At 54.5% G+C, this 19,094-nt stretch overlaps 9 protein-coding genes across 9 annotated transcripts; 4 read left to right on the plus strand and 5 right to left on the minus strand.

Annotated features, from left to right (window-relative positions):
• Positions 1-1,210: 1,210 nt before the first annotated feature.
• INS49_009370 (uncharacterized protein) lies at positions 1,211-2,756 on the minus strand (the record flags this gene model as incomplete). Its single annotated transcript, XM_043170101.1, has 4 exons — positions 1,211-1,274; positions 1,340-2,370; positions 2,483-2,553; positions 2,720-2,756. The coding sequence occupies 4 exons, from the start codon at positions 2,754-2,756 to the stop codon at positions 1,211-1,213; spliced, it is 1,203 nt and encodes a 400-aa protein (XP_043024666.1).
• Positions 2,757-3,988: 1,232 nt separating this feature from the next.
• Positions 3,989-4,368, plus strand: INS49_009371 (uncharacterized protein; the record flags this gene model as incomplete). The annotated part of the gene is made up of 2 exons (XM_043170102.1): positions 3,989-4,123; positions 4,210-4,368. 2 exons carry the CDS (start codon positions 3,989-3,991, stop codon positions 4,366-4,368), a joined length of 294 nt encoding a protein of 97 aa, XP_043024667.1.
• Positions 4,369-5,120: 752 nt separating this feature from the next.
• On the minus strand, positions 5,121-6,913 carry INS49_009372 (uncharacterized protein; the record flags this gene model as incomplete). The annotated part of the gene is made up of 2 exons (XM_043170103.1): positions 5,121-6,724; positions 6,796-6,913. 2 exons carry the CDS (start codon positions 6,911-6,913, stop codon positions 5,121-5,123), a joined length of 1,722 nt encoding a protein of 573 aa, XP_043024668.1.
• Positions 6,914-7,686: 773 nt separating this feature from the next.
• On the plus strand, positions 7,687-8,245 carry INS49_009373 (uncharacterized protein; the record flags this gene model as incomplete). Its single annotated transcript, XM_043170104.1, has 2 exons — positions 7,687-7,798; positions 7,857-8,245. 2 exons carry the CDS (start codon positions 7,687-7,689, stop codon positions 8,243-8,245), a joined length of 501 nt encoding a protein of 166 aa, XP_043024669.1.
• Positions 8,246-8,918: 673 nt separating this feature from the next.
• INS49_009374 (uncharacterized protein) lies at positions 8,919-9,879 on the minus strand (the record flags this gene model as incomplete). Its single annotated transcript, XM_043170105.1, has 4 exons — positions 8,919-9,202; positions 9,266-9,476; positions 9,632-9,753; positions 9,828-9,879. 4 exons carry the CDS (start codon positions 9,877-9,879, stop codon positions 8,919-8,921), a joined length of 669 nt encoding a protein of 222 aa, XP_043024670.1.
• A 1,958-nt stretch (positions 9,880-11,837) lies between these two features.
• INS49_009375 (uncharacterized protein) lies at positions 11,838-12,773 on the plus strand (the record flags this gene model as incomplete). Its single annotated transcript, XM_043170106.1, has 1 exon — positions 11,838-12,773. One exon carries the CDS (start codon positions 11,838-11,840, stop codon positions 12,771-12,773), a length of 936 nt encoding a protein of 311 aa, XP_043024671.1.
• A 1,026-nt stretch (positions 12,774-13,799) lies between these two features.
• INS49_009376 (uncharacterized protein) lies at positions 13,800-14,393 on the minus strand (the record flags this gene model as incomplete). The annotated part of the gene is made up of 1 exon (XM_043170107.1): positions 13,800-14,393. One exon carries the CDS (start codon positions 14,391-14,393, stop codon positions 13,800-13,802), a length of 594 nt encoding a protein of 197 aa, XP_043024672.1.
• Positions 14,394-14,990: 597 nt separating this feature from the next.
• On the minus strand, positions 14,991-15,916 carry INS49_009377 (uncharacterized protein; the record flags this gene model as incomplete). The annotated part of the gene is made up of 2 exons (XM_043170108.1): positions 14,991-15,474; positions 15,540-15,916. The coding sequence occupies 2 exons, from the start codon at positions 15,914-15,916 to the stop codon at positions 14,991-14,993; spliced, it is 861 nt and encodes a 286-aa protein (XP_043024673.1).
• A 280-nt stretch (positions 15,917-16,196) lies between these two features.
• Positions 16,197-18,974, plus strand: INS49_009378 (uncharacterized protein; the record flags this gene model as incomplete). The annotated part of the gene is made up of 4 exons (XM_043170109.1): positions 16,197-16,355; positions 17,428-17,730; positions 17,806-18,122; positions 18,218-18,974. 4 exons carry the CDS (start codon positions 16,197-16,199, stop codon positions 18,972-18,974), a joined length of 1,536 nt encoding a protein of 511 aa, XP_043024674.1.
• Positions 18,975-19,094: the final 120 nt, after the last annotated feature.

Here is a 19,094-nt window from a genome sequence, read left to right on the forward strand (position 1 = left end):
ATGGCGGGCACGACTTGGTCCACATGCTAGCCGATGGAGCAGAAGTGCTGACATGCGAAGGCCTTAGAGGAAGGGAACACGTTTGATGGAGAAGGAACAGAGATATTTCACAAGACCCACATATTCCCACACACATATATATATGCGTGTAATGGCAATGATCAAAACCAGAGCCAGGGTGTTTAGAGAATCCATTGCCATTGAGTCCCAAAGCAATATGACGGGCCAAAAGACAGTTTCTTTACAGGACAAGGTAATCCCCCCATTCAATGTTTGCACGAGCACAGAGCAGTCTTGCTCCGGAGAGGCTTGTCAACCGTAGGTTCACTACCCCCGGTAAACAATCGCAGTCACGCCGCAATAACTAGCTATCCGCTTTCGCAATCGCATGCTACAATCGATATCACAGATGAAAGAGTAGCGGATTTATAGAACGGGGCCAGCTCTGGAGTAGGATGTCACCCGGAATGTCGCAGACCCATGTTCGTGGCAGTATTCATCACGAAAGACGAGGACTCGGAGATGTCACAATTCCTCAATATATTTACCTTAGTCTACCAAACGGCCCAAGGCCAACCAACGATTTTTCATTTGCCAAAAAGAAGACAACCTCAAAAAGGTATCTGAATCTGAAGCCCCGGATAGTGGATAATACAAAAGACATTACTCATTGAGCCTCCGTAAAAGAAAAACCAGCGACAGGTCCCGCCGCACCCCGCCCAGACGCCAGCCCAGAGACGAAGAACAACGCAGAGAAGACAAGACGCTTTGTGTGTTGTGTAGTAGTAAAGCAGTGGCCGAGGTCGTCAAAGTGTATAGTCTGTCCTGAACGCCATACTTGCGCGCGCACGATAAATTGATTTGGGGGGAGGCAGAGTATGTATGTTGTGAGTAAAAGTCTGGCAAAGATAGGGGGTTGGCTGTTCGTCTCGTCGATCGCCGTCCGCCGCCGCCCTGGGTATACGGTCTCTGTGCACCGGTAGGACAACATCACCACCGGAACACGAGGCCATTGGGCGACCCAGTGAAACCCGTCTTCGGTTTCTCAACGTGCTTTGTATCATCCCAACTTGACCCGTGGATCTTGTAACATTCCTCATCCGGCTTGCACGCGGCCCTCTTGGAAGAAGCTTCTAGGTCGGCGTACCTCCCCAGATTCTAGGTTCGCCAGGCTTCGAGATTGTTTCGATGGTACTGCCGATGGCTTTGACTACTGTTGCATTTTGACGTAGTTGCTGGGGAACGTGCCGTGTTTCGTGCCGATCATGCCGGTCCTACACAAAAGTCAGTCAAAGTCACAACACCGCCTTACCGAGGATCCAAGGGTCAAGCAACATACCACCAGTCGTTATCGCTATCCGTCTTCTTCAGAACCGTTATGACATCCCCCTTCTTGAAGCCCAGATCGCCGGGCTGCTCCGCCTCAAACGTGTACAGCGCGACCGCCTCGTTCTTCTTCATCAGCGCCTGCTTGCTCGTGAAGTTGGGCTTGGGCGCAGCCGGCCGGCCCGGCCCGACCTTCCTATCCTCGGGAAACCCGGACTGCTGGCCCGTATACTCGCGCGGCACGGTGACGTCCTGGAAGGTGCTGGCACGCGAGCCGGCGCCGAACTGCCGGGGGTTGTCGTAGACGTCGTCCTGCCACGTCGAGGCGCGCTTGGGAGCGCCAAAGGAGTCCCTGCTGTTTGAGGCCGCCGCGGCGCCGCCATACATACTATGCCTCGCGCTGCTGTTGTTCACCTGGCCCTCGCCGTAGGCGCTGCCGCGCTGGCCGTTCCACACGACATCGTCGTGGCGGTCGTCGTAGACGGGGACGTCGTTGTACATGCTGTCGTCGGCGAAGTTGCCTGACCGCGTGCCTGCGAAGGCGCGCGAGTTCAGTATATTGAACAGCGGCGCTGCCTGCGGTGGCGGCCTCTCGGCGCCGTTCAACAAGTCCTTGGCGCTGACGGGTCGGCCGTAGAGCTTGGTGTTCGCATCCTTGCGTTCTATTATCGCGCTTCCCTCCAGACTGACACCGGCGAACAGGCCCTTTGTCTTGCTGTAGCTGAATATTCCCGCCACGCTCCTGAGACTCGCGGCACCGGCTGCCTCGGCATTGCGGCCGACCGGGCCCGCTGCGATGGACACGTTACCGCCGAGGGTGAGGGAGCCGGCCTGGGCGAAGGTCTTTACGGCTGAGGCGTCGTTGAGGATGAAGACGAAGTCGGTGAGCTCGAAGCCGATCTGGCCACCAAAGCCGGCGCCGCCAGTCGCGATCGCCGTGGGTGCGGACCAGGAGCCGTCGGGCAGGCGGGCGACGACGAGGCCGGAGCCAAACCGGGCGGAGCCGAGGAAGCCGGCTTTTATGACTGTGAGAATTGCGAGGCCCTGTAGGAGGAGCGAGCACTTGTTAGTGGTGTCATGATGGTTTCGTGGACTAGCAACCAATAAGTTCGGGGTGGCTTGCCTTTGCTGAGGCCAGGACGGCTGGTGGAATGACCTTGTCGGGGCCGAACGCTTGGCGCGGATCGATGAAGGACGCCAGAATCTTTCCACACTTCTTGCACTCCGCTGTTTCAAGAAATGTTTAGTCAGTCAATTCGTTACGCTGCTTGATTGTTTTGTTTCTCGTAGCGCAGCAGCCCGTGGTTCCGAGACCCGGATGGCCGGCACTGGGGGAGGACCACGGGCTTGGGAGAGCGACAAGAGCGGGGGTTGTCGGGTAGGGTGGACTTACACGCCATAGACGACGGGAGTGGGTTGTTGATACCCATCTTTGCGACGCTGGTATCAGGACAGGACGGGAGGAGGAGCGTAGGGTAAGGATAGAGGAGGAAGGAGTGGAAGTTGTAGGTAGAAGGACAGAAGTATGGATCGCAGTAGACGATACGGCCGCTATGTATGTCCGGGACTGTGTGAATGGATATGGTGGTAGGGATGGGATGGCATGGGAATGGCGGAGCGCAGCGCAGAGCAGGGATGTTTTGGAGAAGGTCAAGCCAGGTTGGGCAGTCACTCAAGCTTGGCTCTGCCGCTCTCCAAGGCTTCCCGAGAGGCGCAGCTGCAGCTGACGATGATGGCTGCAGACTGTGTGGGGTACGTACCCAGCCTGCCAATGTGGTGGTGGATGGAGTTCTCCTTCGAACCTCGATCAACACAGCATCCTGCGACAGTCGCACGTACAGGATTTAGACTCAATTAAGTTTTCGGTACATGATACCGAAGTGCAACAGCACCGACATCATCCAGCCGGTACTGAGGTGAGACGGGTCACAAGCACATCTACTGTACTAGTGTTGGTCTACAGCGGAAGATGTAGTCCAGACAATACGAATACCGAAACCTCCCCAACGGCCTCCCATCGCCACAGAACGCGCAATCACCCATCTCATTTGAGGCCTGTCTCAGCTGGCTGTGCAGTATTACCTAGGCATGGAAAGGCCAGGCCGGCCGAATACGTAGGCAGCCTGCCTCTACTGCCAGGCACACTTCCTCTACACAGTAGTACATCGCAGCCCTGACGCCCGGTCTCCGGCCTGCCAAGCTCACTGTCGTCACTGGGGGCGGGCCACTACGGAGCATTTTTCCTCTCTTAGGATCGCCGTTTAGCGGCGAGCTGCCAGGCTCGCTCCACGTGCCCGTCAGCTTCCGTTTCGCAATTGGCCCGTGCAGCGTATCGTAGCACTGCACCGTATCAGCAGGCCCCAGCCGCAATCCAGGTTTCAACTTCAGCATCAATCACAACCACCCAAGCCTCCTTTCTTTGACTGCGACCATTCGAAATCCGTCCCAGAAAAGACACGAGCGACATCGCGATACCTATAGGAATCCATTGAACTCGACTGCCTCGGCGCTCTGTAACCCACGATCCACCTGATTCCAAGTCGAGACCGAGTCGAGGGGAAAACGCCCCCAATTATCACCACCGACAGACAGACAGACAGACAGACAGACAGACAGACAGACAGACAGACAGACAGACAGCCAGCGAAACAGCCCGCCCATCATGTCCGAAGCCTACGAGCGCGAGCGCCAGAACAACTCCCGGCTGGACGAGCTGTCAGCAAAGGTCAGCGCCCTGCGCGGCGTGACCATCGACATCTACGATAACGCGCGGGCCCAGGATGTCATCGACAACACCGTACGACCATCTCCTCTCCTCTGTCCTCGTTCTGCAAATAGAAGAATCCAATAAAGTTGCTAACGATAGCCTCTCATGATCTTCAGTCCGACACCTTCTCCACCATGCGCACCCAGCTCACCGGCTCCGCAGGCCGCCTGGGCCGCATGGCCGCCGCGGGGAACAAGGTCGCCATCCTAAAGCTGTCCGCTATCCTCATCGGGACCGTGCTGGTGCTGTACTACGGGTGGAAGCTGTTCCTCTAGGTTTCTATGCCATCACGAACAATGTTGAGGGGGTGCTGCAGGACAGGACTGAGAGATGACACAAAGAAAGAAACACGAGGCGTTTGCCAACGCCGCTCCCGGAAGGGAACGTGGCGGGCGGTGTCGCGCCGAGAAGCAACAGGTCGGGAGTGGGAATGGGTGGACGGCTCACCGAACGGCCCAAGGAAAGGGACAGTGACGAGCATCGGAGAACAGCAGCACATGAGACACGGCGATCAGACAAGGGCGGTGACATGGCTAGAACGAGTCGGGTCCGTATATGAGATGGCAAGACAAGGAGGTGCAACCATCGCGCGCGATGGTGGGAAATACGTGGGGCCGGGAGGATGACGAAACAGCGCCGGGTCAGTTGGCAGACATATAAACATGTACAATGAAATGGGTTTGGGATTGGGGAAGGGCGGGCATAGCAACAGGCGTTACAAGGTCACTTTAGTCGCCCCGGGGTAGGGCTCTGTATATTCGGTAGCGGGAAGGCAAGGGAGGACGAAGGTTCCGGGAGGTCCTTAATAATCATCTGTCCATTTATTTATTTCGTATCGGCTATTCTCGTCACTCCCCATCATGTACACCACGCACCTACGCCACGCCCACAACACCATGCCACTGACTCTCGTACCGAACTGCTCATTGTGTTATGCGTATGACCCATCTCTATATAGCACAAGGCCAGTCCAACCCGCCCATTCAACCACTGCTGCCGTGACAGCACCTCTCCTCCACACACACACTTACTGCCACACGTTCGAAAACAGATCCTCGCTCCCCTTGGCCGCCCCAGCAGTCGCCGGCGGCGCAGTGCTGCTCGTCCACCCGCCAAACTCCTCGTCCGCCGCCACCTTGGGCTGCGTGACCAGCCCGCCAGAGGCGCCCGGCACGATCGCCGTGTTGGCGAACGAGCCCATGGTGCTGCCGCCGCCGCCGCCACCGCTGTTGCTCCCCCACGCCCCGAAGTCGTTGGACGGCTGCGGGCTCGTCACCGGCTTGCTGGCGGCGGGCGCAGGCGCCGGGTCGGCCCACGCGTTGCCGCCCCAAACGTCTGCCCCCGAAAAACCGCCGCCGCCGCCGCCGATCGTCGCAAGTGGGCTGGTCGTTGTCGCTGGCGCCGGGGGAGACTTGGGCTGTGTGAGGTTGAAGACGGAGTTGGACGAGCTGGACACCGCGGGTGCGGCAGGGGCTGGCGCCGCCGTCGGGGCGGGAGCCGAGAAGTCGAATAGGTCGTTCATCGCGGAGGATGCTGGGGCTGCTGGCTTGGGCTGGGCCGCCGGGGAGGAGAAGTCGCCAAAGCCACCGAAGCCGCCAAAACCGCTGTTGGAAGGCGCCGGCTTGCTGGCTGGGGCAGCTGCTGGTGCGGCCGGCTTGGAGTCGAAGAAGCCTCCGCCGCTGAGACCGGAGAACGCAGACGACGACTGCTGTGACTGATGCTGGGGCTGAGGAGTCGATCTGTTACTTGACACGGGGTTTAAGTTGGAGAAGGCAGAGTTTTGGGGGCTCTTGGGGCTGGAGATGTTGGAGAAGCTCAAGTTGCTGAAGGCGTCGTTCAGTCCTCCTCCAGATGGCTGGCTAACGTGCTGGCTCATCTGCGGTGGTGCGGTAGGAGACGCCAAGCTGCCAAATGAGCCAGAGTGAGAATGGCCATGAGATGCCTGCTGCGGCCTGGGAGCCGTGGCGTAGAGGGAGAGGATGGACTGCTTCAGGTCGGGCCGCGACTGGCCACTCACTCCACCAGAGCCAGTGGTGCTGGCAGGTCGAGGGGGCGGTGATGGTTCTGAGCCCAGGAAATCCAGCCCGAGCAGCGAGTTGTTGGCGCTCGTTGACTTCGGTGGCGCAGGCTCAGCTTTGGGCGGCACCTTGGAGGCCACGGGCCCGGCAGTGCTGGCACGAGGGATGGGATCGTCACCGCCGATTAGGTCGACTTGTGGAGCTGGTCGGGCAGAGGCCGATGGTTGGCCGGGGTGTGTCTTCAGGGACTGCTTCCTCTCGATGGTCTGCTTCTCCTTGACGATGCTGAGTGGTACGTCGTCGTCGGCATCTGTGCCCAGTGTAGATGGATCAGGCATTGGCCCGTCCATAACCCATCTCTTGAGCTCATATTTGGTCCGTATAAAGTTCTCGATCTTGGCCTCGGACGGCACGTGGCCTGGTGCCAGCTTCGCCTCCCAGTACTTGTTCGCTCGTGCATTGCCCCAGTTCAGTACGCTCTGGAGTTGCTCGTCGGTCCAGGAATCGAGGTCGACAGACTTGACTTTGCTGATGTGGACTCCCATACTACGGTGAATGCCAGAGCAGCGGATGCAGATGAAGACGCCTAGGTTCCAACTTGCCCATCGCGGATCTGTACATAGGCGGTGTCAGCTATATAGATCTTTCCAGCGTCATGTTGCTTGAGCTTGTTGGGCGACATACGCTTGTTCCTTTTGCAATCAGAGCACATCTTGTTGGGCTCCAACTTCAACAGCGACTTGATGGTCGCCTGGTTCTTTGCTGCCCGCTCGGCGGCGGGGTTCGGCGGTCGCCTCGACATGGTTTTTCTGCTTGCACTAATGGACTCGACAGATTTCAACGGTGCCAGAGGTATCGAATTGTGAGGGAGGAGCCGGGAGGCCGGCTGGGAGGGAGTTGGTCGAGGCTGGCTATTGAGGTCGACTTTGGGAGTGAGGTTGGAATAAAGGGAGCCTTGGAGGCGCTGATGTGTGTGTCTGTCTGTACAGATTACAGATACCAGGGGGGCAGGCAGTAGAGACCCGGCTGGAGTAAGAGCTTGCAGGGTTCTTGGGTAACCGACCGAGTCCCGCTTTGGGCGCCAATTGAGCTGATTGACAGTGATGGGCCCCAGGTGCCCAGGTACCCAGGTGCCCCGTGTGTAACGGAAGAACCGCGGTCGCTCACCTACGTTTCAGCGGACCGTTCCAGATCTGTGACGTCGCTCCAACGTTGGGGTCCAGTGGAGGGGCGACTTTCGGACTGCCGCTGTCGTCGTCGATATCGCACGTTTGCCTAGAGATCAGCCGCATCATCACCTAAGCCTCAGGTATTTGTAAGTCAAGCGGCCAATCCTCGCACCGCATTCTCTGCTCTCAAGTGTCACAAGTGTACATTTCTTGACTCCATCCACAAAGATCTCACTACCAACAAACTTAAGAATCCCAACCTGCCTTGTAGTTCTTCTCCATGCGCCTCCACTTCTCCAGTGTACTCCGGACTCTGTACACCCTCTCAAATCTCACTCGATCTCGGGCTTCAAATCCAACGCTACTTCTGAACTCAGCGCCTCATCGGGCCACCTCGCTCAGATCAATGCCCATCCCTCTAATCGGCGGTCTCTTCAGCTCCAAGGCCAGCGACTCCAGCAAGATGTCCTATCCCGTCCAGAAGACCGACGACGAGTGGCGCGCCGTGCTGAACAAAGGTATTCAACCCCCAGGCCTGCATGATTCCCATCTCCCTTGATCTCACACCCGCGCCAGAGCAATTCCGGATCCTCCGCCAGAAGGGCACCGAGACCCCCGGGTCCGGCAAGTTCGACAAGCACGCCCCCTCGGCGGGCGTGTACACGTGCGCGGGCTGCGACGCGCCCCTGTACAAGGCGTCGCACAAGTTCAACAGCGGCTGCGGATGGCCCGCCTACTTCGACAGCGTCCCGGGGGCCGTCAAGCGCTTCGAGGACAACAGCGGGTTCATGAAGCGCATCGAGATCGTCTGCTCCAACTGCGGCGGCCACCTCGGCCACGTCTTCCAGGGCGAGGGCTTCCCCACCCCGACCGACGAGCGCCACTGCGTCAACAGCGTCAGCCTGAACTTTAGCCCGGACGACGCCCCTGTGCAGAAGGCTGCTGGCGGTGAGGGCAAGGAGTAGGATGTGGTTGGTTGTGTCTGCGTTGCTTGTATGCCATGTGGGTGTAGTAGTAGTATGGGCAGAAGCGTTATAATTGAATTCAACCGAGGTTCTCTTCCACTTCCATGGACGAAACCACACATTATTATGCAATTACATAATGTTGTGGATCTCCTGTACACAGAAGCTCACATACCATACACAAACACCGTTTCGTGTAAGCCTACATGATTTTGTTCTATCCGCCTCAACACAGTCAAGGACGCAAAGAAGATTACACTCGATGATGTCGACACTTATGTCTGTCGATTGGTGGCAGACTTGAGAGATGCTGTACTACGCGAGCTGGTAAGCCCTTAACCTGAAATTCATATTTCATGAGATTTGTATCCCCATGCCCGAATATTTTGGAAGTCTGTTGAATCAGAGAAAATGCGGCAAAGGTGAATGCAAACAGTAAAGCCATTTTGATTTGCTCGGAATGGTACTGTTCATGCTTTATATACATGTGCCTGTCGAGCTATATACAGTTCTGCTCAGGTCTTGTCTAAGCAAGTCGTGCCTCATAACAGCGTCGTCCTAGAAGACTTGTCGCGTATATAAGGACCCGGGTGTACTGTGCATTAGTGGCGTCACTTTTGTCCTTATAGTATAGCGGCCTAAAACGTGACAAGACTTCATCCATTTCTCAACCTCAGCAGGTGAACGTGGCCGGGCCAGGGTTGACGTAGGACGTCGGGACAGGGTAGTTGATGTTGATCAGGATGCCGGGGTCCTTGGAGCTGTACGCGCCCGGGAACGCCGCCAGGTTCGACGGCTGGGTGCTTCCTCCGCCGGTGACGGCCAGCTGTCCGCAAGAGAGGTAGAACTGTGCCGCGCCCTCGCTCTGGGCCACGTGCAGTGCGATGTGCTCGTTGCGCATCAGGTAGTTGCCAGCCGGGATGCACTTCGGGATGGTGACGGGGATGGTGGACTTGCCTGTTGCGGAGGTTAGCACCATACCGTCGTCTAAGGGGTCCCATAAATTTGCTGGTCACTCACCATTCGAGGGCCACGTCAGCTGGCTGCCGAACGTGGGCTGCTCTGCGTAGATCCTGAACCACACGGCGGTGGTCGGGTCCCAAGTGTTGATGTCTTGACCGGTGGGGACTTTGGCCAGGTAGGACTGGAAGGGGCCCGGGTGGTAGATGTTCGGGGCGATGCTGACGCTCACTGAGCCTCCGGCAGCAACACTAACGGTTGAGTTCCCGGCCTGCAGGATTTGGCGATTAGCCATCTTCCAAGGCATATTCGAGATTTGAATGGGATTTGTCTTTCCTCTCCAGGAAGGAGTAGCATAGATAGGGCTAGAAGGGAAGCGCGGTTGGGGCAAGCGAGATCGTCACCTGTTTGCAACATTTTACATACATAGAGCTGGTTGCAGCGGATGTCACTGCTCTGGACATTGCCCACAAAACCATTATCCTGCCAGTTCTTGGCCTGTCGAACGGCAGTCCACGCAGCAGTGTTTTGGATTGAAGGAATGGTATCTGATTATTCGAAAGTCCTGTTAGCCAGAGGGTTCAAACCTGTCAGAAGACAATAATTGTTGGAATATACTAACAGTGTGCGGTCACAGCGGACGCCGCCACAAGGATGGTGGTGAAGATCTGCATCTCGAGTGGGACACGAACGTAGCCCTTGCTGTATTTCAACACGATGGAAACGAAAATAACTTGAGGCTCTTCGGGTCAATCAAAGCCACGCGGGAGTTACTGCACTGGATCGTTGGGGGGATTCTTGGCAGAAGTAGATCCGGGTGTTTTCCCTTTATATAAGTGAAGTCTCGATTGCTGCTGAATGACCCATCGTGCTCATGGGCATCACTTGACGCGCACTCTCCTCGGGAGAATGGGCCGAGCGGTCCTATAAGACACCCATACCAAGCAGGGACGTCGAGACTTGAGCAGATCATTGGGTGGGTAAAAAGCTTTGCGTGCTTCAGAATAGATAGAATCAATTTATTTTCGATAAGAGCCGGATGTGATTGGCACTATGCGTGTGTCTTGTGCCTATCCCGGGCCCACGCTTTGCCAACAGGGATGTAATTCAGAGAATGCCATTAAAGATCTCATATTTGTGGAATGAATCCGACTGGTGACCTCGCGTCGCATGTCACAGAAAGGCCTTTCCGCACTCATCACCATTGGGCTTGGACGACCATCTTCAAGTTGCTTGTTCGGCATTTGCGTCGACGTGGCATGCGACGAGCATGCTCTAGTAACTTACAAATTGGGAAGAAAAGCGTCAGAGAATGTTCAACTCCTTCGTTCTGGTATACCAAAAAAGGGTTGTCAAGCTGATCATGAACCCTTACAGATCTGCGGAAGGTAGGCATCCGTTGCCATGGATGCCGTGGGCACTAACGGAGCTGGCCAAACAAATTCACCAGCAGGGAGTCTTGGCCAACTGCCGGGGTTCTCGGATCCTCGGATCAAGCAGAGCAGACGAATGCTTGCAATCGCAGGATCCTGGTGCATCGGGGTGTCGGGAGTTCCACCAAAGACAAGGCTGTTCTAGCCTTCAACGACTTGCTGGCACCTGCAGAGAGTGAAATGGCGCACAGCCATGACAGCCTTCCACACAACTATGATGTTTTAATGATTTCTCATATCACAGGATGTAGTCTACATACAGTTTAGCCTGCACACTTGTTTCCTGAATACAATTTTGCTTTCTTCTGATAGACCACTAGATATGTTACTCATCAACATTTGAAATCCACAAACGTGCAACTCGATCACCCTCTTCGATGACCTTGAACTTGGCCCATCGGGCCGGTGGCCACGTCGATGAGTGACACACGTTGAACTGTGACAAGAATAGAGCGCCCCAACCACTCATTGTTTCTCGGGAACTCCGTGACTATGCTGTATGGGCTTATCTTGGTGCACGCACAAGTAGAAGGTGGCTTACTCTAGAGCAATGCAAAGTAAGCTGATTGATTGAAGGAGCCTTGATGGTGGGAACCAACTCAACACTAGTGATTAACAGTTGGCTGAACACGAGGATCGATTCCTGCAGACTACTCTGGATTGGCCTGATTTCTACCAACAGGACCAAGTCTTCTTAGGAATAAAAGTGCGCCTGCTGAGGACAAAGACTTATCTGTCAACGTGTATGTGCGGAAATACAAAGCCCTCTAGCGACAGAAATGGTATACAATTGCCTTTGTGAAGAGGGACTATGCCATTGTCAATAGTGCCTTTGATCCCAGCGACCAGTAACCACATAAACAGAACCAGATGTGACTTGATCCCTCCGACATGCACATTCGAGTATCGATACAACTCACGGGAAAACCACCGAATAGCACTCACCTCAACTCAGAAGGGGAATCTGGAAAGATTTAAGACTTCCAGAGCTGGATCTCGTGAGTATTCCCTGGCATTTTAATAGTGAAATTACGCTTCTGGCTTCGAGATACGATATGTTGTTTAACTCATTCGAAATTGCAGTCGGATCAGCCCCTAGGTTGTACCCAGGTGGCAAGTTCGGCCTCCGGGGCATAACAACAGCGCCATCACCGGGTAATTCAGAGATCGAAACGGTGGTTGCGCAAGACGGTTTTAGCATGTTGAAGTCGGATTCGATGTATCGCAGCAACGAGTTCCACGCCGATCGGCGCGAGCCTCGATTCCTTGGCCTCCACAACCTGGCAGACTCTGTCCTCGAGCGCACGCTCAACCCACCCCGACCAAAAGGCCGGGAAGCCATACGCCGAGCATTGATCTGGGACCAGGTCGCGGAAGCCTTTCGCAATGCGATCGCTGGCATCCCTTCAAAGTCATACGTGGTCGTCTGCTCCAACAGCGGGCCCTACAACCCGGACTTTGAGGACAGGCATCCCGCCGACTTCATCCCAGAGGCTACTTGCGGGATACTCTTGGTCGCAGGTTTCCGAGGGAGAGGGACTAACATAAGCAAAGGCTGGATCCAGGTCGCAGTCCCGTGCGAGGCCACCGACGGTCGGCTCTTCGCGAGCCTCAGGCTGATGCCCTGCGTTGCTGGTCGACCTGACCTGGAGTTCATGATTACCAACTTGACCAACCGCAGCGTTGCCCCCGACATGATCAACCTCCCCAGAAAGCATCGCCTGCCATACGGAGCTGTCATCAACAGCTGGCGACCCACAAATCTGGGAAACCAGTACTTTTCCATGGGAGGCATTTGGGAGGCAGAGTACAGGAAATTTCGGAATTCCTTCGCCTGGGACGGCGATCTCTACGGCCACGATGAGGCGGTGTTATATACGCGTTCACCCATAATCATCATCTCGGACCTCAAGCCGGACCGCCGCTTCACGTACTTTCAACTGGAAACCGTTCTCCGGGGAGTCACTTGGCTGAGTTTAAAGGACTCGACGCTTCAAGGCAGCTTCATAAGCGAGATGCGAAGGGAGGACGCCATCCGATTTGATCGGGAGGGGCTTCCTGTTGAACTGGTCTACAGGTTATCATCAAACCCGGGTAAAATGGAGACTGCACGACGCCTTTGTCAAACGGCGTGAGGAACCTTAATAATTAGTCATTAATAATAGGTGCGTGAGGAGTCCGCCTTCCTTTTGTTGATTAAAGGGCATAGATAGGTGCAATTCAATGATTCATACTTCATCATGTTCTATGATTTTCCTCTCGCCTGCGACTTTGCCATTGTGTGACACATGTTTTATGGACGAGAGGAGTCAACACGAATATTGCAATCACGAATGTATCAAGAAATAAATGATGTCATTCCTGGATAATAAAAAGGTGTGCCTATGGATACTTCGGCCCTGGGCGTAAGGTTGATGCGTAAAAAGGTTGTCAGTCTGTTCGGGACCCATCTGCAAATCGAGAGCCTGATATCTTTACAATAAATTCGGAAACGTTGTGCCATCCTTGGCCTTTACCTAAACATCTCAGCAAACACTCACCTGACAATGCGTATGTTAGAAAGGTCCTCAGCACCAATATGGGACACTTTGGTCTGCGTTTCTGTGGATGCTCGTTCCCGATGCAGTAATTGAATGCCATCGGGGCTACCAAGGCGTTGAATCTGTCGGTAGCTTTGTGTTCTCAATGTCCATCAGGGCCTTTGTTAGCTCTTTGTGACACTGCGGGATGGGATCCCGTAACGTTGGCGTCCGCCAAACCATCCACAGGTCTTTGTCGACTTGCTCGCAAATATTGTTATTATGTAATTGGAGTTCGAATTTTTTTTTCACTTGGTCCTAGAAAAATTAGATAAAGACAACTAGAGAGCGAAAGCACTCATGATAGATTAGAATTATCAGTTAAGAAGGAAAACAGGGATAACGAGAAAAGCAGTACATAGAATTTTCATTAGTTGGTGGAAGATCTAATGCCTTCCAGGTCACTGGAATATCCCATCTAGAATGATCGATAAATGTCTTGCCTGCAACTTACTCAGGTCCCATTGGAAGACAAAAGGAAAGCAAGGAAAAGTTTCATCAAACTTGTCTTGTTGAGTCCAACTTCCATGCGGGTGACGGGCGAAGGTCTGGGTTTGGCCTCTATGGGAGGAAGTTTTCCTATTACACCGCAGTCCCAATCCTGTCCCGAGACGTGCCTTCATACTCACCATCACCCGCCATGGACAGAGCTCCGGCCTCGTCAACACACCGCCTGGCCAATTCCTGCTCGTCGCCGGCTCCCCGAAAAACGCCAGTTTGGGCAAGGCGCGTGGCGTCCGAGTCGTCGACATGGAATGTGGCGTCCGAGTTGTTGACGTGGAAACTCTCGCCGTCCACCTTAACCTTCCGGAACCGTTCGGGGTCCGGCAAGCTTGACCGGGTCGAGTTTGTCGCATCGATGGCGAATTGCTCCGGGCTTGGCATCTCGCGGACCCCCGCGAGATTTTGCATCTCGACCCCGTCGTTTTCAGAAGGAGCAGAAGGGAAAGGATTGGGAGGAGGAGCTCGGCTTGTCTCATAGTCGTCGTCTCTTTCCCTCGGCAGGTTGAAGATTAGCGGACTACAAACGAAGAGTAGGAATACTATACCCAAAAGTGCGCCAAGGATGTAGCTTAGACGCTCAGCGTCTTCATACCGCTCCTGGACAGTGTCCAACGCCGAGGCGCAAGTCGCAGTAGTATTGCAGACAATGGTGGTGTTGAATATCGGAGCCATAGTTGCGACGGGTCCTAGATGTTCGGTGAATGATATATATACAGAGGGATAGGGAAAGCCTTCTGACTGGAAATCAAAGTGGTCCCGTGGGAGTGTTTGCTAACCAGATTTCCAGATCCAGCGTGGAGAGCAACGTTTTGTCTGGTAGCTCTGGTGGAGAATTGATCTTAAGTATTTTCCCAGTGGGGCTTGCTTGAACCAGACAAGCATAAAGACACGGATGGCGTACAATGACGATTTCCAGCCGAGTGAGCACGGCCTTGTCTTGAAGACGGCTCGTCACAATGTTTAATAAAGCATGAACTTTTCGACGACAATTTTATTGTTCGAAGCCAAAGCGACATAATCTCACAACAGATGGACTCTGACTTGTCAAGTCATGGCGGTGGGAACATTGTCGGGTGAGGTCGCCCTCATCATGCGTGTGAGCGATGTCGCCTTGCGAATGCGTGGTTGTGTTTCGAACGAGGCAATTGCGGGAAACAACGACGGGCTGGCCCGTGCCTATTGTCCTTAGCTACTCCATGTATCATATCGAGAAGCCACGCCTTTCCGGGTCACCTCAAGACTCGACTTCCCAGCCCTGGCCGTCTAGGCTCACATCACCAAGACCCGTGTCAGCTCCGGAAGGCAACTCGTCCACTTCTGGCCCGACTTCCTCATCCATATCCTCTGAAGCGACTGCACAGCGGCTGGGATATTGCGGAAGCGGGTCCGCTGGTATGTCTCGTTCATGCGGGCGACGAAGAATTCCCTCTGCTGCTGGTCGTTGGTCTCAGCCCCGGCGATGAAACAAACCCAGACGAGCGCGTGAGCTCCCCTCGCGTCACTGTCAATTTGCAAGAGAAGCTGTATGAGGCGCTCGATGGCCATCTCCTGCTCGTGATCGGTTGTTGCCCGCCCTAGGTAGATGTTGCAGGCCTCCGCGAAGCATTGCCTGATCGGTACCACGTTGCGTCTGTCTTGGCAATCTGGGGGGAGTTCCTCGCATGGGAGCCAGTTGATGCATTCGTCAAAAGCCTCCTGTATGAATTTTACGCCACCTTCTTCTTCAAGTAAAGGCTGTCCCAGCATCGTGAACCTTGAAATTGTGTTAGAATTTTAGAGCCACTGCACTTAGCACTACGAGAATCTGGATCCACTAACATGTGTGTCTGAGCCTTGAGGAATCGAGTCAACGGCGACTCCTTCGTCCTGATGGCATCGTTGTTTGCCAGACATAGCATCATCTGAACAAGAAAGCTGTAATCGGCATTGCCTGTGACGGTCTCGCCGACGAGGAGAACTATCAAAGTGGCCCATGTGAACTCGTTGAAGACCTGAGAAGCGAGTGATGCGTCCCGTCGGAGCCGCGAGATCACTGCCGTGCGCCCCTTTTCGGCGGCCATTTCGAGCGCAGGGTGTCCTTGGCTGAGATGTTGGGCCGCCACAACTGCCACCGCCCTACAGAGCACTTCGTCTTGAAGGGCCATAGGTAGAATGAACTCTCTGTATCCGTTTGATACTTTGTCGAGAATGACCATGACGGGTGCAACTGCTTCTGAAACTGCAAAGGGCGTTAGCATAGGGACTCGAACCAAAGTCAATACGAACATGGTCGCTTACAGTGGTAGAACAATCCTCTTGTTTCTGGGGAAATAGGTGCAATCCATGGTATGACGCTGTGGGCAAGACTGACTTGCTGCATGGATTGTGGTTGGAAATCTGCTCGGACAATTGTCTCTATCACCTCGCTACAGCTTTCATTCTGAGTTGATGCCGATTCTCCTGGCTGCTCATCTTGAGAGGTGCCTGACCCGGGCGATGACAATATATCATCATGGTCTGATATTGGAGGATCCAAAAACAGGCACGGCGAGGCTTCAGGCTGGTCATCCCCCGGTTGTTGCGGACAAGGCGCAGATCTTGTTCGTCTTTTGGACGCAGCAGCCCTTCGAGTGCGTGCAGTCCGTGGTTGACTATGTGAGTGCCATTGGAGCTCAGGAAACGTCACCTCAGTCGGCAGCATGCACGAAGTCTTTCCATCTTGGCTGGCGACTTCGAGAACAGGAATCGCGCAGTTCTTTAACCGACCGCGCCGGGCAACACCTTCGTTGGCGGATCCTGGCGAGGCCTGAGCATTCAATCCCCTTTTTAATGCACTTGCCACAAGAAGGTTCCACCCTGTCGCAAACGATTCTTCTTCTGGAACACTGGAAGCAGCCTATTGTGCAACATCAGCAAGACCCTCCCACCTGATTTGGTCTGGCAACTCCGGCCCGCAGGTACTGGGAAGCATGGTACTTTACCTCGTTCCTTTTTGGCGCGGTGGTCCTTGGAACTGGCCATGGGCATGACGGATCCACTCAAACACGTCAACCAAATCACGCGGAGCCAGATATAGCACAGGATGCAAAGCAGCAGTGCACAGACGGTACTCGCCTGACGGACTGCAGCTGTTCCAAAAGTAGTTGCAAGTGGGAGAAATCTGGAAGCCAAGCACCCACTGCCGGCGGATCAGAGGTTAAGCTCTTCCCCACAACGACTTAGACACCGAGTCCCGGCCAGAGCCGTGATCTTGATGCTCCTGGGCCGCCTATTGGGGCAAACTGAAAATATGAGTGGGGCATTTTCTCTGAATAATGCCCCTTTTGGGACGAATCTTCCTTGGTCGCCCTAGAAAGGGCTTTGAAGCTGAGCTTTAGTGAAGACCTCTATCAATACTAGGATGTTCAACAGTCCTTTCCGGCCTTGCCCATTTTCAACTATGTATCAATTTTTGCCGACTATTCAAGGGTGGGACATCGCGTCACAATATAAATCCAGAAATTTCCCATGGATTAATCTTTGGCTGTCCCAGCCATGCCGAAACTATGCCGCTGGTCGACCTTTTAAATCAACCCTGAGGCAGTCTCCTTTCATTATTTTGAGATGACCTCTCGCGACGGCTACTCCTGGACCAAGTCCTCCGGCTTAAAGCAGGGCGTGCCATCCATAGGCGTTATTTCCCCTTCAACTAACGTTTCATCCTCCGAATCCACATACGATGTCATAGTCATTGGGCGCGGGCTATTGCGGTCTGACTGCTGCCCGTAATGCCGCCATAGAGGGCCTGAAAGTACTACTTTTGGAAGGCAGAGACCGCATCGGGGGCCGGTCATGGTCGTCCAACATTGGCGACTATCCGTTTGAGATGGGCGGCACATGGGTGCACTGGGGCCAGGCGAATGTCTGGAGGGAAATCGCCAGGTATCAGATGACCAACGATCTGGTGAACTCGTTCGACTTTTCTAAAGGGGTCAACCGTTTCGAGTTCAACACCGCCCAGGGCTTTACCACCATGAATCATGACCAAGAGGTGTGTTGTCCCACCCCCCCCCCCAAGTTTGCTTGTCTAAGACGAACCTTGTTGCTGATGATTCACCCTGGTAAGGACGAGCTCATGGCATCAGGCCTGGGCAAATTCTTCAATGTTGATGGATCTTTCGGCCGGAAGGTCATGCCTCTGCCACACAACACCTTCAAAGTTCCCGAAGCGCTAGACATGGATAATCTGTCCGCATTGGACAGGATCAACCAGAGTTCCGACTTGCTCACAACTGAAGAGCGAGCTGCTCTAGAGTCTTTCGTCCTGCTCTGCAGCGGTGGCACCTTGGAGACCATGAGCTTCCACGAGATGTTGCACTGGTGGGCTATATGTGGTTACACTTACCAAGGTTGTCTCGATTATCTTATCACGTGGAAACTCAGGTAAGCCACTCATCGATCTGTTCGGGTTCATTGCCTTGGCCTTTCTTACCTCCTCTCATACTTTGACAATATCGTTGCTGACATGGAGATCGCAGGGGCGGCCAGTCAAGCTTCGCCATCAGGTTCTTCGATGAAGCCCTTGCGACTAAGCGCTTCTCATACGCTTTTGACAGCCTTATCAAAGGAGTCAGGGACGATGTGGAAAGTGTCATAGTGACAACGAGAGGGGGGAAACAGTACCGAGCAGACCGTGTGATCTCAACCGTACCACTCAACGTCCTTGACGCCGTGTCCTTTGACCCCCCTCTACCGGCTGGCAAGCAGTCTGCGATCAGTATCGGCCACGTTAACCAGTGCGTCAAAGTGCACGCTGAGATCCCAGACAAAGGTCTCCGATCATGGACTGGTGTCACATATCCCCACAACAAGCTATCCTATGCTATCGGCGACGGTACAACGCCAGCTGGGAATACGCACATTGTTGCCTTCGGCGGGCAGTTCAACCACATGAACCCGGATGAGGACGTGGAGGAGACACTGTCGGCGGTGAAGGGCTTGTTCGCCCCTGAGAACAACAATGGAAAGTTGCCTGACGTCGAGAGACTGGTTTTCCATAACTGGTCAAAGGATGAGTTCGCTAAGGGGGCGTGGTTCTTCTCCCCTCCAAAGCTATTGGCAGATCATCTGGACGATATGAGGGCTCGGCATGGTAATATCCTGTTTGCGAACTCGGACTGGGCTCTGGGGTGGCGCAGCTTCATTGACGGTGCAATTGAGGAAGGATGCAGAGCTGCTTTGGAGGTCAGGACCGAGCTGCAAGCCCAGCGTGGTGGAGGACTGTCAGTCAAGTGATTGGGCACAGCAACAAGCTATCATCAGGTCCAGTCCACCGCCGCCCGATGATCGTCACGTAAGGCACTCGTACACATCATGAAATTTCTCGGACTCGCTAGATTCGAGAGTATGAGACGA

Source organism: Diaporthe citri (genome assembly GCF_014595645.1).
Source record: "Diaporthe citri strain NFHF-8-4 chromosome Unknown scaffold_4, whole genome shotgun sequence".
NCBI classification, from domain to species: domain Eukaryota; kingdom Fungi; phylum Ascomycota; class Sordariomycetes; order Diaporthales; family Diaporthaceae; genus Diaporthe; species Diaporthe citri.